At 44.4% G+C, this 18864-nt stretch overlaps 2 protein-coding genes across 3 annotated transcripts in view; both read left to right on the top strand.

The window, feature by feature from the left end:
• Positions 1-2109, top strand: part of lamb4 (laminin, beta 4) — a 28975-nt gene extending 26866 nt beyond the window's left edge. For both annotated transcript variants that reach the window (XM_041939111.1, XM_041939110.1), the window contains exons 33-36: positions 185-320; positions 404-571; positions 785-938; positions 1082-2109. In XM_041939111.1, coding sequence (XP_041795045.1) covers positions 185-320; positions 404-571; positions 785-938; positions 1082-1221 — 598 coding nt within the window. In that variant the 3' untranslated portion in view covers positions 1222-2109. The remainder of the gene's footprint in view (positions 1-184; positions 321-403; positions 572-784; positions 939-1081) is intronic.
• Positions 2110-5066: 2957 nt separating this feature from the next.
• lamb1a (laminin, beta 1a) overlaps positions 5067-18864 on the top strand; it is a 28566-nt gene continuing 14768 nt past the window's right edge. The window contains exons 1-14 of the mRNA XM_041938429.1: positions 5067-5264; positions 7660-7874; positions 9508-9646; positions 10638-10711; positions 12526-12714; positions 13055-13118; positions 13221-13423; positions 14240-14360; positions 15698-15886; positions 16819-16995; positions 17138-17250; positions 17852-17931; positions 18423-18558; positions 18659-18817. Coding sequence (XP_041794363.1) covers positions 5234-5264; positions 7660-7874; positions 9508-9646; positions 10638-10711; positions 12526-12714; positions 13055-13118; positions 13221-13423; positions 14240-14360; positions 15698-15886; positions 16819-16995; positions 17138-17250; positions 17852-17931; positions 18423-18558; positions 18659-18817 — 1890 coding nt within the window. The 5' untranslated portion in view covers positions 5067-5233. The remainder of the gene's footprint in view (positions 5265-7659; positions 7875-9507; positions 9647-10637; positions 10712-12525; positions 12715-13054; positions 13119-13220; positions 13424-14239; positions 14361-15697; positions 15887-16818; positions 16996-17137; positions 17251-17851; positions 17932-18422; positions 18559-18658; positions 18818-18864) is intronic.

The following is an 18864-nucleotide window of genomic DNA, read 5'->3' as shown; positions in this document are numbered from 1 at the left end:
TGAGTTTCTGACCCATAAACAAAATGCTAACACATGAGCAACGCGAAGCCGTTAGCTTCCCTGCAGGATGAATCCAGCTGGTTCATTTTGGCCTCTAGTCTTGTTGATTCGTGATTGCTTCTTCGATGTCCAATCATAATCCTTGTATCTCGTTTTATTTGTTTTTGTTCTTTCTTGTTTTTAGGAATCGGACAAAAAACATTAATGCGACAGAAATCAGCGAAGACATTTATAAAGCAGAGAAAGCTCAGAACAAAGCCAACGACGACCTGGAGGGGTCCAGCCGTGACAGAGACACGAGCAGACGCCGCGTCCAAGATGTAAAGATGTCTAACATACGTGTCCTGAGTTCAGCCTGTCTGTTGTCAGCGTGTGGAAACATGTTTCTTCTGTCACGTTTCAGGTTGAAAAAAAACTGAACAACACCGAGACGAAGCTGATGACTCGTCGACCTAAAAATCTGCTGAATGAGATCAACGCCCTGAAAAATAAAACCGAGCAGAACAGAAAGATGGCGAGAGACGCCCGAGAGGCTGCGAACTCCGCTTTAAACGCCACCGACGCGAGAAAAGTGAGTCGACTGACACCAAAACAGACAGACTAAAGACACAGAAACAAAACTGAACATGTTTTAAAGTGTTTGCAGTCAGTTTAATTCATGGCTACATTAGTTTCACCTGTCAGGTAACTGCAGTACTGTTGCCTGAAGTTCCCACAGAAACCTGTCAGCCAATCAGAACATGTTTTTGATGTGTTGAAGTTTTTTCACTGTCTCTCATAACAGGGCCTGGACAATGTGACGAAGCTGTTTGAGCTTTTAAAGCAGAAAAGTAAGAATCAGACAGCTCAGGGTGAAGCTGCAAAACAAATTCAGAAGCTCAAGGAGCAGGCGGAGGCGATGAAGAAACAGGTGGAGGACAAACTCAGACAGATACAAGGTAGTGTCCCTTTTAAATTCCCTTTTAAACATAAACAGGAACATAATCCTCCTCAGTAGAACTGCAGTATTATCTGCAGTAGCAGTCTGTGCAGAAGTACAGGATCTGAAGTCTGTATGTATTTGTGAATTCTATGATGTCAGACCTGGAGAAGAAGATCCGTCAGCTGATCAAAAGTAAACAGGACAAAGCATCTGAGGTCTCCAAGATGCTGGAGACAGTGGATTCACTTCGAAAAGAGATCTCCAAACGAGCCGAAGGGTACGCCACCTGTACCTCATAGATACTGCTGAGTACTACATACTGAGACACTGGTCCTCTTAAATACTGCTGAGCACTACATACTGACACAGGTCCTCATAAATACTGCTGAGCACTACATACGGAAAAAGCTGGTCCTCATAAACCAGTGGTTTCCAAACTTTTAGACATGTAGACCTTTTAAAGATCAGTCTTGTGTTTTTATATGTTTGTTTTATTGACAACAAAATCCCATTAAACTACTAAAACCCACAGTGTGTTGAATCTGGGGTTCCTCAGGGATCTAGTTTAGGATCCTTGTTGTTCCTGACTGACATTGAGGACTTGCATACTGTTTGTTAACTGACCTCCCGTGTTTGATTTTCAGATGACACTGTATTGTCTCTTACTGTCGCAGAAAGCTTGCTGTCAGTCTGAGTTAACTGAATCATATTAAGGCTTTAGCATGTTATAACCGCGGTGCAGAGCACAGCTTTGTGTATGTGTGTGTTGTTTGTCTGCGGATGATTTAAGACAAAGTTCAACCATTAATAAAATGGTGCTATATGACACAAAGAGAGATGCCTAAACGTGAGCCTTTATTGAAAACATCATCTAAAAAACACCTCACCTGCTGTGATCACCTACGGCCCCATGTTACTATTATTATTATTATTATTATTATTGTTGTTGTTGTCATTGTTATAATTCCAGTGTAATAGCTTCCCTTGTGTTACTGCATGTTCTCTTCCTGCTCTCTCTCTCCCAGCAGCTGCTTTCTGCCTGTTAAAAGATGTTCACTCATGATGGGAACTGTTGGGTCTCTGTGAATCATTGTAGACAGAACACAGTCTACTCTTCCTCTATATGAAAAGCGTTGTGAGATAACTTTTGTTCTGATTTGGTGCTATATAAATAAAAATGACTTGACTGTTTGGTATATAATGACCATGACATAATGTTTTACTGTTTGAGCTCATCAGCTTAATTGATTTTTGTAAATATCAGTTTACTCTGAATCTGATGCAGCAACACGTTTCAAACATATGTGACAGGAGCAACTAAAGACTGGGAAAGATGTGGAACGCTCCAAAAACACCTGTTTGGAACATTCCACAGGTGAACAGGTTGACTGGTAACAGGTGATAGCATCAGATCATGATCATAATAGTTGTTTTCAGTTGAAAAGCTTCAAACATGTTTCTGATCTCGGCATCACTAACAGGTGACAGGTGAGGTCAGAAATATGCTCTGATGCACCTGTGAATCATCATCCCAGTGATGTCACAGTGTCCTGGACCACACCTGTACATATACTGCAGGTGTAGTCAGACACAGTCCAGGGGCTTAAGTTACTGTTCAACAATCAGCTTTGAGTTTCAAATCATCATGAAAATATTAAAGGTCAGGGGGCACCCAGGTAGCTCACCTGGTGGAGCATGAACCCTCAGTCCTGACTGCCGTGGTCCAGGTTTGATTCCAGCCTGGGCCCCTTGCTGCATGTCTCCCTGTCTCTGTCCTGCTCTGTGTCTTTCCCGTCTCTGTCCAGCTGTCACTATTAAAATGAAGCAAAAAATTCTCCAAGAAATCTTTCTCAAAGAAATTTCAGGTTTTATGTATATAAATGTGTGTGTGTGTGTGTGTGTGTGTGCGTGTGTGCGTGTGTGTGTGTGTGTGCGTGCATTTTTTTCTTTACTCTGTGGTGATACTTCTGAGGATCAGAGTTTGGACTATAAGCTGCTTCAAAGTGTGTGCGTGTGTGTGTGTGTGTGTGCGTGTGTGTGTGTGTGTGTGTGTGTGTGTGTGTGTGTGCGTGTTGTTTCCATTCAGTCGTTAATGTTTGTTCTCAGACACATGAGCTGATCTCTGATTGGCCGAGAGCTCAGCTCTGCAGGCCTCCACACGTTCGCAGTCATTACCCACAAGGCACCAGGGCACTCAGTCATGAATGAGCCTTCAGATGTTCAGGTGGGGGGTCAGATTCCCAAACACAGACACAGACGCACACACACACACACAGACACACACACACACACCTCCTCCTTTGTTGTTGCAGGTGAGGTTTAGCTGTGGGGGAGGAGTGTGTGTGTGTATTGGGGGGGTCAGGAATGTCTTTTGTCTGCAGGGCCTGGGGGGAGCTGGGGGCATTCTTCAGTACACAAAGAAAAAACTTTTAAACCACAGCAGATAAAACTTTATTAAAACTGTCGGTGTTGAACTTTAACAGCATCAGTTCACTGACATTTCCCTCCTTTCTTACTGAACGTCATCGAACACAGTAACATGTTTCCATAGACAATCATATCTGGCCAGAAGTGTGTGGACGGTTGGACGGGCCTCCTCTTCATCTGAGCTCCTCTCAGGCTTTAAACGACACGTTTCAGTGGAAGTCCTGAACTGAGAGTGAAGAGGTCTGATCCGTTAGCCTCAGACGACAGCTGAAACATGGACACATGTCTGTGGACAGCTTGGTGTTGTTTGACATGTGAATCCAGTTCCAGGTGTTGGCGTGTTCTTTAGTGTTCTGTGTATGTGCTGCCAGTAGTGTGTTGTTCCTCTTTTCTGGACACCTTTCAGTTGAAAACATTAGAATAAAAATATGAATCCGTTCATTCGTCTGTGTAACATTAAGATTTATCCTCCCTGAAATTAAAAGAAAGCAGGAAACACAGACTGCAGCCTGCGCACAGGGTGTCCGCATACTTTTGGCCATATAGCGGCGACTGAAGGGGCCAGAGTCAGACAGGAAGTCAGGTGAGATTTTTTTCAGAATAAAAGCATCAGACTGCAGGCTGAGTTCAAGGAGAGACAGTGAGTGAAAATTCACGTTTTTTCACATATTGAAGTATATTCACATGTATCATTTATTGTGTTTATTCAAGTTCTGTGCAAAACAAAACGATGATTTATTTTTATTCTAGATCTTTTTGTTGTTAAAAAATAAAGAATAATATTTCTATGTATAACTATTATTACGAAAACTAAATAAAGACAAATATGACATAATCAAAACACAATATACACAATGCATATGGAATATATGTTTTTTTCTCATGTCCAGGTGGTACGCCACCTGTACCTCATAAATACTGCTGAGTACTACATACTGAGACACTGGTCCTCTTAAATACTGCTGAGCACTACATACGGAAAAAGCTGGTCCTCATAAGCCAGTGGTTTCCAAACTTTTAGACATGTAGACCTTTTAAAGATCAGTCTTGTGATTTTATATGTTTGTTTTATTGACAACAAAATCCCATTAAACTACTAAAACCCTCAGAGTGTTGAATCTGGGGTTCCTCAGGGATCTAGTTTAGGATCCTTGTTGTTCCTGACTGACATTGAGGACCTGCATACTGTTTGTTAACTGACCTCCCGTGTTTGATTTTCAGATGACACTGTATTGTCTCTTACTGTCGCAGAAAGCTCGCCGTCAGTCTGAGTTAACTGAATCATATTAAGGCTTTAGCATGTTATAACTGTGGTGCAGAGCACAGCTTTGTGTATGTGTGTGTTGTTTGTCTGAGGATGATTTAAGATTAAGGTTAAGATTTTAACATATGGAATATATGCTTTTTCTCATGTCCAGGGACAAATGTTTATTTTATAATAAAATCACTTCTTTCATTAGTTTCCTCTTCATCAATTCTTCCTTTTACTCTCATTTCTCTGCAGCTGTGGGTGCATAAAGATGATTTCTGTCAGAGTTTTTCAGAGTTTTTCCCTCTAGTGTGTTGCATTCAGAGATTTCACCATGGCTGATGACAAACAGTATTATTTTGAAAGTCAACCCGGATGTGTCGTCCTGAGGTGTAGGTGCCGGTGGACTGAGCAGGCGGGGACTGAAGAGGTCTGAGGGGCTCAGGGGGTCTCACAGTCCCTGCGGGTTTTCCTGAGGTTCAGACGGTCTCAGGGGTGTCAGGTTTCTGGAGCTGTTCGCAGTCTGGAGGACTGAAGAGTTTTCGGACTCTGCAGGATTCGCTCGGTCTGAAGTTCTGGTTCCAGGTTTTCAGGACTTTTTCCAGTTTTTGCATCAGGGGATCCGGATCAGCAGCATGTTGGCGCTCCAGCTCGCGGTGCTGCTCGGTGAGTTTCAGCCCAGAAAACTTCTGACGAATAAACCGAGAAACTGTCAAAATAAAGTTTAAAAAAGCTGAACAGATTTCTGCTGTTCATCAGCTGCTTCACAATAAAGTTTTCAAGTCAAACATTGAATCTGATCTGCTTAAAAATGATTCACCTTCAATTTAGTTTCAACTTTATTTCACAACAAAAACAGAAAATCAGATTTAAATCAGAGAGTTTAGAAAAATGAGAAACTGTAAACTGAAGCAAATCCATTAGTCCTCCTGAGAAGATGAATCAGCAGCTACTTATAATCGATCAACTGTTTGAGTGATTTATTGATCCAAACTCTCACCTCAGTCTTTGTCTCTAGTTTCTCTGTTTTAACAGACTTTCGAAGATAAAAACTGAGATTTTTCACAGTTTGAAGATGTTTTATTGTTAAAATGATGAGCTGATTAACAGAGAAAGACAACAAAAGAAAAGACTCATCTTCCTCCAGAAAAATAAAGCCAGCGGGTCAGATCTGAACTTCTGATCGGGAGCAGAGATTTAAAGGGATTAAAGAGGTTTTTCATCAGTTTGAGGAGTTCAGTGATGAAGTGATTGTTCATCAGAGAGCAGCAGTGAAATCTGACCTCAGATCAGCCTGTTTGATGTTTGACTTCAGTGATTAAATCAGTGTTCTTCTTCGCTCGTTCAGCTGAAGATGAATAATCTTCTGTGTGTCTGTTCGTGTATTAACCTCCACGATTGAAGACTGACGATCGCTGGATCCTCGTCTTTATTAAATCAGAGTCTTTTCCTCATTGATCGTTTTCAGGATTCTTTGAGTCGGTTATTGATTTGAGAAATAAAGAAAGCTTTTTCTTGTTAATTGAGAAAACGTCTCCAGCTGTTTACTGATGTTTAATGAGACATTCATTCTGATATTTAACATATTTAAGATGATGTTATGATTACTGAAGTCTGTCGGTCTCATTGGACTCTGCAGCTTCATGTTTGTTAAATCTGACTGGAGATCTGATGTGTGTTTGTAAAAATGTTGTGTTTGAAAAAGCTGCGGACACATTTAAATATTGATTCATTGATTATCCGGGTGATTATTTTTCTGCCATTCAATGGATCAGACTCGATGTTTTAGCTCTGATGTGAAAGACAGGAACTGAGCTTCACCATCTCTCTGTAGTTTTATTCGAGTCTGATCTCAGATCAGCTCTGAGTGAAATGACTGGAAATATGTGAGCGGCAGCCGTGATGACACTGTTTGAGGAGAGATGCTTCACTGCTTCCTGTCCCTGTCTCCTTTAGCACAGGACGCACTGGGTCGTCCTTTAGGACAGGAAAGGAGGAAACACTGTCCCATAATTCCTCACAGCAGCAACATTTAAAGCGCTGCATCATTCGACCGTTCATGAAAACAAATGATCAACGTGTGACGTCACACGTCCACAGTCTTCGTCAGCCAGAAAGACTTCTCACAATAAGACAGACCTGCAACATCAGCCTTCATCACGGTCTTCCACCACGTCCACTCCTCTGTCCAGATCTCTCTATCTCTCTGACTCTTTATGTCTCTCTCTCTGTCTCCTCATGTCTCTCTCTCTCTTTGTGTCTCTCTCTCTGTGTCTCTCTGTGTCTCCTCATGTCTCTCTCTTTCTCTGTCTCTCTCTCTGTCTCTTTATGTCTCTCTCTCTCTGTCTCTTCATGTCTCTCTCTTTCTGTGTGTCTCCTCATGTCTCTCTCTCTGTCTCTTCATGTCTCTCTCTCTCTTTGTATCTCTCTCTGTGTGTCTCTCTCTGTCTCCTCATGTCTCTCTCTTTCTCTGTCTCTCTCTGTCTCTTTATGTCTCTCTCTCTGTCTCTTTATGTCCCTCTCTCTCTGTCTCTTCATGTCTCTCTCTTTTTGTGTGTCTCTTCGTGTCTCTCTCTTTCTGTGTGTCTCTTTATCTCTCTCTCTCTGTCTCTTTATGTCTCTCTCTCAGTCTCCTCATGTCTCTCTCTTTCTATGTGTCTCTGTCTCTCTGTCTCTCTCTCAGTCTCCTCACGTCTCTCTCTCTGTCTATCTACGTGTCTCTCTATGTCTCTCTCTGTTTCTTTATGTCTCTCTCTCAGTCTCCTCATGTCTCTCTCTTTCTGTGTGTCTCTTTTGTCTCTCTCTGTCTCTCCAACATGGTAAGAGCTATCTAAGACGAGCTTTCGGTTTCACCGCCGACCACGTCAGTAACCTCCACCTTCACATCGTGGCGTGGCCTCGTGGCCGTGCAGTCGGAGTTTTTTGTTGTTCTCTTGTTAAGCGTAAATTCTCCTTCACGTCTTTCTTTGACCTTGTGACGTTTTCCAAAGAAAGGGTTTTGGAAAAGACATTTTGACTATTTGGAACCTCAGACTTTCACAATAAGAGCCTCTGCTCTCAGCTCTGCAGGTGTTTACCTGCGCTCAGGAGGGCGGGGCCTCGGTGGGCGGAGCCCTGGATGATGTCAGCCTCCCAGAACTTAGTGATGTGTGCACAGAGGGCAGCTGTTACCCAGCAACAGGAGACCTTCTGATTGGCCGAGCCCACCAACTCTCATCCACCTCCACCTGTGGACTGAAGCGACCCGAACCGTTCTGCATCGTGAGCCACCTGCAGGTACGTTAACACGTGCATTATACAATGTACAGGTAAACAACACCTGAACCATCCTACGCTAAGGTGAATAACATCTGAACCTTAAGATATACAGGTAAACAAGACCTGAGCAATCCAGTGTACACGTAAATAACACCTGAACTGTACAATATGGAGGTACGTAACACCTGAACCATAGGTAAACAACAGCGACGGGTAAGCAACAACAACAAAATACAATATACAGGTTAACAACACCTGGACAATACAATTCAAAGGCAAACATAATACACAGATAAACAAAGAGAGAACCTACAGGTGGAATTCTTCATGCCTGGATCAGCATTAACCTGATCCTGATCCTGAGAGGAGGACTGTGTTTGACCCATGAACCCACCAGTAACAAGCTGTCCTACGATGGACGTCCATCATCGTTCATTAGCTGTGTGTCTCCAGGCGTTTTAGTTCAGTTTATTTTGGATTAATGACTGAGGTTGAATTTGCTTCAAGAGAGATTTGATGTTTGTTTCAGGCAGAACATGTTGAAGTAGTTTCAGGTTGTATTTAATTAAGAGTTCAGAAGGTTTCAGTGAAGTTTAGAGATATGTGTGTGTGTGTGTGTGTGTGTGTGTGTGTGTGTGTGTGTGTGTGTGTGTGTGTGTGGCAGTCTGCAGTGTTTCCTGTGTGAAGTCGCCTCCCTATAAGGAAACATGGAGCGCTGACAGCAGACAGATGTTTGTCCAGATGCTTCTGTGGAGAAAACACAGACGGCTTCAAAGGTCAAACTGAATCAGGATGGGAGAGTGAACTGGGCATGCTCAGTGTGACGCTCTGTCTTTAAACGTGGATGAATGTTTGAGATGAGCTGTAATTCAGGCCCAATAATTCAGTTTTTGAAACGGGACCCACAAGTCCAGCTCAACATGATCTACAAAAAAAGCCTGTTGGACCAGAGAAGTCCACCATGATGGATTTTGACTATCAGCACCAGACTGAGCTACAACGTTCATTAATCATAGCTCTGTGAATGGGAATAAGCCTACTGCAACATTTTAAGCCCGACCCAAAGGGGGCGCCAAAACGTGTACATCAAATCCCAGTGGACAGAATTTCAGCAGTTTTGGTGTGCTTGCTCTGGAGTCAGGTATCAACCTCCATCTGAAGTGGCATATTGATTGGCGCAAGTAGGCGTGGCCTATCACATATTTGATCAAAGCTCAAGACTCCTTTGAACAATCTGGATTAAACTCACTGGAGACGTCCTGCACTGCCTCCTGAACCTTCACACCAATACGTAAAAAATATAATAAAAAGGTTCTGCTGCTCATGTTGCAGATGTAAATTTATAAAGGCTCAGTATCAGTTCCTGATCCACAGCATCAGACGTGTGACACCCGATAAATAAAGTCAACATTTATTAGATTAAGTGAAAATGGCAGAAACAGTCAAAGCTTTTAAAGGTTTAACTTTCTTTTAGCTTCCACTTAAAGCAGGAAGTGAATCAAAGACTCAACTGTTTTACACAATGAATTAATGAAAAGTCTGCGGTCCTCTTATCTCCACTGAGCGAGCAGAGAGGAATCTGAGGAATTCAGCTCAGCATTAACCCTTCCCTCCCCCGCCCCCCCCCCCCTCCCCCCGTCTCTCCAAACAGGAGGAGAAGAAGTGTTTTGTGTGTGACTCGGCGGATCCCTACGACGATCTTATGGAGCAGGCGGGTGGTCACCGCGTCGAGAACGTCGTGACCACGTTCGCTCCGAACAGACTGAAGACCTGGTGGCAGTCTGAGAACGGTGAGAACAAGCACATGCAGAGAGGTCAGAGGTCAGAGGTCAGAGGAGGTGAACTCCTCCTCACACTTCAGAGCCAGTCATGTTGTTACAGGTTCACGACTCACAGCTGGAAACGGTCTGATTCACTGAAGAACTACTAATTAAGTACTAATTAAGTGTAATTATGTTCCTTTATTTGAACGGGAACAAGTCACAAACAGCGTGTAAAGAAAGGAGAGCTGTAACGTTCCAGGTTTTTAGCAAACTGCTGTTTTCCTCCGTGGTCCCTTTGTGATCTGAAGGCTGTTTTACCTGCCTGAGACCGACCTGTCATACTGTGTGAAAGATGTGTCAGAATCATTGTATTCAAAAAGATGTTTGATCCACAGCTGTTTCTTATATGACTAAAATTTACAAAGTAAAATTTTGTTTTTGTTACTGAGCATTTTAATGTTCTTTATGAAGTCAAACAGCGACACCAAAGTATTTAAATTCATCCATAGTTTTAATTTTTTTTCTAAGTTTCTGAGTCTGTATCTAAGAACGTAGTTACAGTCTTTTCAACATTTATAGTGAGACAAGAGTTATTTAACCATGCAGCGACATTTTCCATTCCTTCTGTTAAAGTTTATTATATTCTTCTTCCCATCGGTAGCACAGTGTCATCTGCATACATCATTGCAAACAGACAGGAGGTCATTGATGTATCTACTGAAAGGCAGCAGCCCTAACATTGAGCCTTGTGGTGCTCCCATGCTGCAGGGTTTTCGGGGTGATGAGTTATTGTTTACGTGCACACACTGACGTTGGTCACAGGTATAATTTATCCCAGTTTTGGGAAGTTATAGAAAGGTTGTGATTCGCCCGTTTGTTCAGTAGTATTTGATGGTTCTAATGGTTTGATGTTCTGCTGTGTAACGTACTGTTTCAGTATGTTGATGTGCAGTACACACAGTACACACGATATACAGATTGAGAATATATCGGTGTAACTGGTAACTGCTGTCTGCAGGACTGGAGAACGTCACCATCCAGCTGAACCTGGAGGCGGAGTTTCACTTCACACACCTCATCATGACCTTCAAGGTGAGTTCTACACATGTACACAGAGCACATGACTACAGGTGTGACAGTGCCCAGAGGCCTGTACCTCGAGGCAGGGTTTTTGTTTAGTGAGGTAACCTCAGCTTTACACCTGGGTTTTCAAGGTGTCTGCGGTGGTTCAATCAGCTCTCTCAGAAAATGGCCTCACCATCCATAGAAGACCTTGAGGAGCAGATGGTGAGGGTGTCTTTATGAGGCCAAAAGACCAAATGTTCAGAAACCAGCAAAACAAACACTTCTTTCTGATTGGTCAGGGTCCTGTGAGAACACGTCCAGTTTGGACACTGTCTGAAATCACTTCCTGTTTATATTTGCCATCTGCCGTTTTATGTGAGGGGCTGAATCCTGAGTGTGTAAACATATCCACTACATAATGTCCATGTTGTGTTTGCTACTTTCTGCTAACAATCCCACAATGCAATGCTCCACATGTCATGGATGTGTAAATTACAGCTGAGCTACAGTCAGTGCTGATGATGAGTGAGTGTCTGAAATCTGTTTCCTGCTGAGTGAACTGTTCAGAGCCTGTTAGAGAGAGGAGGGAACACAAACACCTCACAGGAAGCTGCTTTATGTAGCTGCCCGGGAGGTCCGACACACACACACACACACACACAGGCACACACATACAGGCACACACACACACAGGCACACACACAGGCACACACATACACAGGCACACACACACACAGGCACACACACACACACACACACACACACACACACACAGGCACGCACACACACACACACACACACACACAAACAGGCACACACACACACATACACACACAAACAGGCACACACAGGCACACACAGGCACACACACACACACATACAGGCACACACACACACACACGCAGGCACACAGACAGGCGCACACACACACAGGCACACACACACAGGCGCACACACACACAGGCACACACACACACACATACAGGCACACACACACAGGCACACAGACAGGCGCACACACACACAGGCAAACACACTCTCACACACACACACACACACACACAGGCAGAGACACACAGACACACACATGCACACAGGCACGCAGACATACAGGCACACACACACAGACACACACATACACAGGCACACAGACATACAGGCACACACACACAGACACACACACACGCACAGACAAACACAGAGACACACACACACACACACACACACAGGCACACGGACAGACACACACGCACAAGCACACAGACACACACAGACACACACAAACACACAGGCACAGACACACACAGGCACACACAAACACACAGACACAGACACACACACACTCAGAGTTCTTGAGTTCAAAAACAGATTCTTCACAGTCTCAGGTGAGTAAAGTTAGAGTGACAGTGAAGCAGAGTGTGATGAAACACCATTTCTCATCACCGATGATGAAGAAAGGCATCCGAACGTGAGTCTTACCGTTAAACATGAGCGTGATGTAGGCTGATATAAAGGATTATTGGTGGATTTATTTAAACTGTTTCCTTTGTTTGTTTGTTTACATGTTTTGATGTTTAAAGTGAAATAAAAAGATGTCAGCGGTTCAGACAGGCCACAGCTGCATCCAAAGCTGCTGCTGATTTTTAAATCTTCAAAAGTGTGTTCCCATGGCTCTGCTGCAGCTTACTGAAACATCACTGAGAAAATCGTCTATATCAAATAAAAAGAGTCAAATCTTTGTGATTCAACTGGCAACAGACGTGTTCAGACGTTGTGGGTTTGTTCTGATGGTCGGTGGGATCGACAGAATGATATATTTTCTGCCATCGTTCTCTCCTCAGACGTTCAGACCCGCTGCCATGGTGATCGAGCGGTCAGCTGATTTCGGGAAGACGTGGCAGGTTTATCGTTACTTCGCCTACGACTGCGAGACGTCTTTCCCGTCTGTTTCCCAGGGTCCAATGCAGAAGGTCGATGATGTCATCTGCGACTCACGTTACTCCGACATCGAGCCATCCACTGAAGGAGAGGTACTGCAGTACTCTGACTGGACGTGGACTCCAGTTGAATAGAGCTTTTCTAGTCTGATCGACCCCTCAAAGCACAAGCCAGCGTTCACCTGCTCACACACACACACACACACACACACACACACACACACACACACACACACACACACACACACACAGATGGCTTCTTGAGCATCGGCTTCAGTATTTTACCTGAAACACTTCGACATGTAGACTGCAGGGGCTGGAGACCTTCTGATTGGTGAACAACTGCTCCACGTCCCCGCCTTATCAATGACAGCTAGTTATTCGGTTATTGATAAAAATCAAATAATTTGATGAAATACCTCCTTTTTTCCAGGTGATTTTCAGAGTTCTGGACCCAGCATTCAAGATCGATGATCCCTACAGCCCCAGGATTCAGAGTACGTTTCCTCACGTCGGTCGATGACTGCTTTACGATCTGTCAGGGTTATTAATCAGTTATTGATCTATCATTGATCACCTGTTATTCGCCTTTCGTTCAGACATGTTGAAGATCACAAACCTGCGGGTGAAGTTCACCAAACTGCACACGCTCGGAGACAATCTGCTGGACTCTCGTATGGAGATCAAAGAGAAGTATTACTACGCCGTCTACGACATGGTGGTCCGAGGAAACTGCTTCTGCTATGGACACGCCTCCGAGTGTGCCCCCATCCAGGGAACCGGGCAGACCAGGGATGGCATGGTGAGTCCTGAAGGGATGGGGAGAATCTTGAAGGTGCAGGGTGAGTCCTGAATGGGACAGAGCGAGTCTTGAATGGAACCACATGAGTCTTTAAGGGGACCAGGGTAGTCTTGAAGAGGCAGGGTGAGTCTCGAAGGGGGCTGGCTGAGTCTTGAAGGGGATCAGGTGAGTCTTGAAGCGGACCGGCTGAGTCTTGAAGGGGATCAGGTGAGTCTTGAAGCGGACCGGCTGAGTCTTGAATGGAACCACATGAGTCTTTAAGGGGACCAGGGTAGTCTTGAAGTGACAGGGTGAGTCTTGAAGGGGATCAGGTGAGTCTTGAAGGGGATCAGTTGAGTCTTGAAGGGGATCAGGTGAGTCTTGAAGCGGACCGGCTGAGTCTTGAAGGGGACCAGGCAGACTGGGGTGGATCAGTGATGGATTTTACTGAAACAGTCCCATTTTGGATGTTTGAATGTTCCAATGCTGTTGTTTCACCAGAGACTGTTAACGAGCTCCAGATTCATTCATTAATCATTCAGGAAGAATTTCAGGGGTTGACGCAGTTTTTACTCCATCAGTTTAACTTTAACTTCTTCTAATCACTGACTCAACTTTCCTAAAACCTGTTTCGACTGATTCTGGTTGAAAACATCAGTTCAAACACAGTAAAAACCTTTCTTAAAGTTCGATCCTGATTTCAATGTAATCAATGTCTTTTGATTGTTATATCTCCTGATTGTTATGGAGTTGTGTTCTGCAGGTGCAGAGAGGATTGATTGATTAGGGGTTGTTGTATCTGTTGTTGATGACAGTTTGTGTGCTATGTGTCTTCAGGTCCATGGTCACTGCATGTGTAACCACAACACTAAAGGACTGAACTGTGAACAGTGCCAGGATTTCCACCACGACCTGCCCTGGAGACCAGCCGAGGGACGCAACACCAACGCCTGCAAGAGTGAGTCCATACTGGTCTCCACTGTCTGCGGCTCTGTACTGGTCTCAGCTGATCTCTGCTGGCAGTGGCGTGCACAGACTTTTTGAAGGGCAGGGGCGAAAAGGACTTCACTTGAGCACGCGTTTTGGCGTCCAAGAGGGCACTTTAGCGCGCGTTTTGGCGTCTAAGAGGGCACTTTAGCACGCGTTTTGGTGTCCACGAGGGCACTTTAGCGCTTGTTTCAGTGTCCAAGAGGGCACTTTAGCACGTGTTTTGGTGTCCAAGAGGGCACTTTAGCGCACTTTTTGGTGCCCAAGAGGGCACTTTAGCATGCGTTTTGGTGCCCAAGAGGGCACGTGTTTTGGTGTCCAGGAGGGCACTTTAGCGCGCTTTTTTCAACAATTGGGCCACGAGGGGGGTCGGTCGCCCCCCTGCCCCCCCTCTGTGCATGCCACTGTCTGCTGGTTTCTACTGGAAGATGACCAGTACAAACTCAGTCTCTCCTGGGTTCTGGTGGACTGGGACTACTTTTAAAGTTCTGATAGCAGTGCTAACCTGATACCTGTGGTGTAGCTGCTTTCAGTATAGTACCCTTGAAACCCGTACCTGACCAGTACCGACATGTACCTAAACCATAGATCTGCCGTGAGTTTCTACCACTCTTAAATGTAGGCGGGGTTGTTGCCGTGGCTTCGGGGCTAACCCTCTTCAGCTTTCCAGCGGTTGAGAAACAACAGACGAGACTTTTTGAAGCTGCAGCATTTAGTAATTAACGCCCTGTAATCACTTTTATCACTTTTCTGCTCGACAACACAATGACTACACATCATGCACTAAGCTACTAACAAGAACGTGCTGTTAGTTTTGTGTTCCTTCTTCTCAGTATGTGGTCTTTTATTACGACTAGGAGATGAGCTCTGCTTGAGAAAAGGCCTCAGGCAGCAAGACGTGACTGCTGTAAATTACAGGAGAGTTTGGAAATCCCACATCAGAGTGCAGAAAATGAACCAATCAGTGGTCAGCAGTGTTCCACCTTTAAGAACCGAATCAGTGTGATCGGTTCCTGAACAGACGCTAACGGAAAAACAGGAAGGGGTGGAGCGGTTCTGTTGGCACTATCCACAACAAGTGACAATGGAGAGTTGAAAATGAGAAATCTAACGTCTAAGTTTGCTGGTTTAAAATCTGACATCAAAGTTAAATGTGTTTCGGTTTGTTGTTGTATTTCATATTTATCAATAATCAATCATCTCGACTTTGATCTGAAGCAGTTGCTGCAGACGAAACGACCGTCAGGTGAACGAACGATTTTAACTTGAACTCTGTTGACGACTCTTCTGTCTCCGTGGCGTCTGCAGAGTGTAACTGTAACCAGCACTCGGACTCGTGTCACTTCGACATGGCCGTGTTCGTGGCTTCGGGAAACGTCAGCGGAGGAGTTTGTGACGACTGTCAGCACAACACGGCCGGACACAACTGTGAGCAGTGTAAACCGTTTTACTACCAGCATCCAGAGAGAGACGTCAGAGACCCCAACATCTGCCAGGGTGAGTCCAGAGTCTGATCCGTGCTTCACTTTAAAATGAAATCCTGTGTTCAAGCTCGAAAGTTTACGTCTTCAGGGGGAACCAATGGGCTTAAAGCTGTGATCCACTGACAGGAAATCAGGACGTAATGAGAGATGCATTTTTGGTTAGAGTCTAAACAAGAAAGGATTTAATGACGAGAAGAAAAATCTAGAAAAAAGCAACCTTCATCTGTCTTCACCATTAAATAAAAACCTGGACAACCCCGCTACACTGTAAAACATTTTGGTTTTATCTCACCAATACACTGTAAAACGGGTTGGTTTTAACTCACCACTACACTGTAAAACATGTTGGTTTTATCTCACCAATACACTGTAAAACATGTTGGTTAACTCACCACTACACTGTAAAACATGTTGGTTAACTCACCACTACACTGTAAAACGTGGTGGATTTAACTCACTACTACACTGTAAAACATGTTGGTTTTAACACAGGCTGTTTGTAGTTCGGACTGTTTGCGGATCAGTCTGAACTTCCTGTTATCATCCTAATGAACTGACTCTATTTAACCTAAAGTTTCAGTTTAAACCACTACACTGTAAAACATGTTGGTTTTAACTCACCACTACACTGTAAAACGTGTTGGTTAACTCACCAATACACTGTAAAACATGTTGGTTTTAACTCACCACTACACTGTAAAATATGTTGGTTTTAACTCACCACTACACTGTAAAACATGTTGGTTTTAACACAGGCTGTTTGCGGATCAGTCTGAACTTCCTGTTATCATCCTGATGAAGTGACTTTATTTAACCTGAAGTTTCAGTGTAAACCAGTTTCCTGTCTGCAGCTGATGATCCAGGTGAATGAATCCATCGTCATTGATCCTCTGCAGTGAAGTCTTCATCCTCACAGTGAATTTTGTCCTGTGTGTGTTTCCGTAGCCTGTAACTGTGACCCCCTGGGCTCTCTGAATGGAGGAATATGTGACCGGATGACCGACGTCCGAGCCGGTCTGATCGCCGGTCAGTGTCGCTGTAAAGTCAATGTGGAGGGAGAGCGCTGCGAGCGCTGCAAAGAGGCGCATTACGGGCTGAGCGACGAGTCCGAAGGCTGCAAGGGTAAGAAATGATGCACAACACCTGCACAACGTGCTGTAATATCTACACCGGACCTACAGCACATACAGCATACAACCAGATGCACATCACACACACACAGATACACTCATGCTGTTACTGTGTGTGTCATTGCCGTGTTCAGCGTGTACCTGCAGCCCCGTGGGAACACTTCCTGGAGGAAATCCCTGCGACAGTGAAACAGGAAGTTGCTTCTGTAAACGTCTGGTCACTGGAAGAGACTGCGACCAGTGTGTGGTGAGAAAACACATTCAGTCTGAATACCAAACAGATGTGTTTAAAACAGCCAATCTGAGCAGAAGTTTAACCAGCCAATCAGCTCACAGTCCTGAATCTTAAACTAGTCCGACTGGAATGAGACAAACATAAACAGCAGAAAGGACACATCCGATGTTTTGATAAAAAGACTGCGACCGTGGTTCAGTGTAGTCAAAGTGAAGGTGTTTCTGATTGGAAATAATGTGTGTGTGTGTGTGTCTGTGTGAGACACGCGAGCAGTTGATAACAAACAGAATAAATATTATTATAACCAGGTTATATGATATTTAAGAAGTCAGATTAGTGCAGACAGACTGAAGGCTGGTTACTGAACAGACTGTAAACACTGAGTGCGTGAAGGAAAAGCTGCAGCTGTGAGTCTGTGGGAGGTTGAGCGTCTTTATGTGTTTATGATGTGTGTGCTTATTGTGTGTTTAGGAGATGAAAGCCTGAATGACTTCCTCTCACAGCTTTAAAACAGGCTTTTACAAACAGAAACAAGCTGGGAGGTCAGAAAATGACTTAATGACACGTCTCTAACATCTGCTGTGTGTGTGTGTGTGTGTGTGTGTGCGTGCAGGCTGAACACTGGGGTCTCAGTAATGATATGGATGGCTGCAGACCATGTGACTGTGACCTAGGAGGAGCCATCAACAACCAGTGAGTTCACATCCAGGTCAATGCTAGCTGCTAACTGCTAACAGCTAACAGCTAGTTGCACTCTGTGTATTTGTATGAATGTGGAGCTGATTCTCAAACAGTACTAGAGAGAGTAGTTGTGTGAATAAAAAGAAATGTTAACAGCTTCTAGTTACTTGTTTCACAGCTGTTACACAAGAACAAACCAGGGAGGAGCTGTGACTATAAATCACATGACTGGAAGATAAACATGAATTAATATAATTCAGATGGATGTGTGAATCACACTGAGGCCTTAACTGCTAACAGCTGACAAACAGCCAACCAGCAGAGCGTCACTCTGCTCTCAGTTTGTAGTTTCTGTTGAAACACAACAAGTTTTTCAACGAAATGAAATGAAATCTTTCTTCTCTTTCTCTCTGTCCATCGTTCTGTTTCAGTTTTCCTGCAGTTTTTTTTTGTTTGGTTTGCTTCAGTGTTTTAGTTTTCTGTTATTTCCTGTCTCCCTGCAGGTGTGATCAGGTGAGCGGCCAGTGCATCTGCAGAGATCACATGTTCGGTCGTCGCTGTGATCAGGTCGAGTCTGGATTCTACTTCATCGCTCTGGATCACTACACGTATGAGGCTGAGGATGCCAAGTTTGGACCTGTGAGTCACCTTTGTAACCTTTGACCCTTGACCTTCACCTCAGCGTCACATGTGGGCTCGTCCAAGGTCGTTTTGATCGGTCTTCATCTTGTTTCTTTAGGGAGTGACGGTGGTCCCGAGGCCCCATCCTCTGGACCGTAGTCCCACCTGGACAGGCATCGGTCTGGTCAACGTCCCAGAGGGGGCCTTCCTGGAGTTCTCCGTGGACAACATCCCCCACTCCATGGAGTATGACATCCTCATCCGTTATGAACCTCAGGTCAGACCTGCCAACTCTCACATGTCTCCCCTTCTCTTCCACCGTCC

The sequence above is a fragment of the Chelmon rostratus genome, chromosome 6, assembly GCF_017976325.1.
Source record: "Chelmon rostratus isolate fCheRos1 chromosome 6, fCheRos1.pri, whole genome shotgun sequence".
Taxonomy (NCBI): domain Eukaryota; kingdom Metazoa; phylum Chordata; class Actinopteri; order Chaetodontiformes; family Chaetodontidae; genus Chelmon; species Chelmon rostratus.
This window is presented reverse-complemented; position numbering and strand designations above follow the sequence as displayed.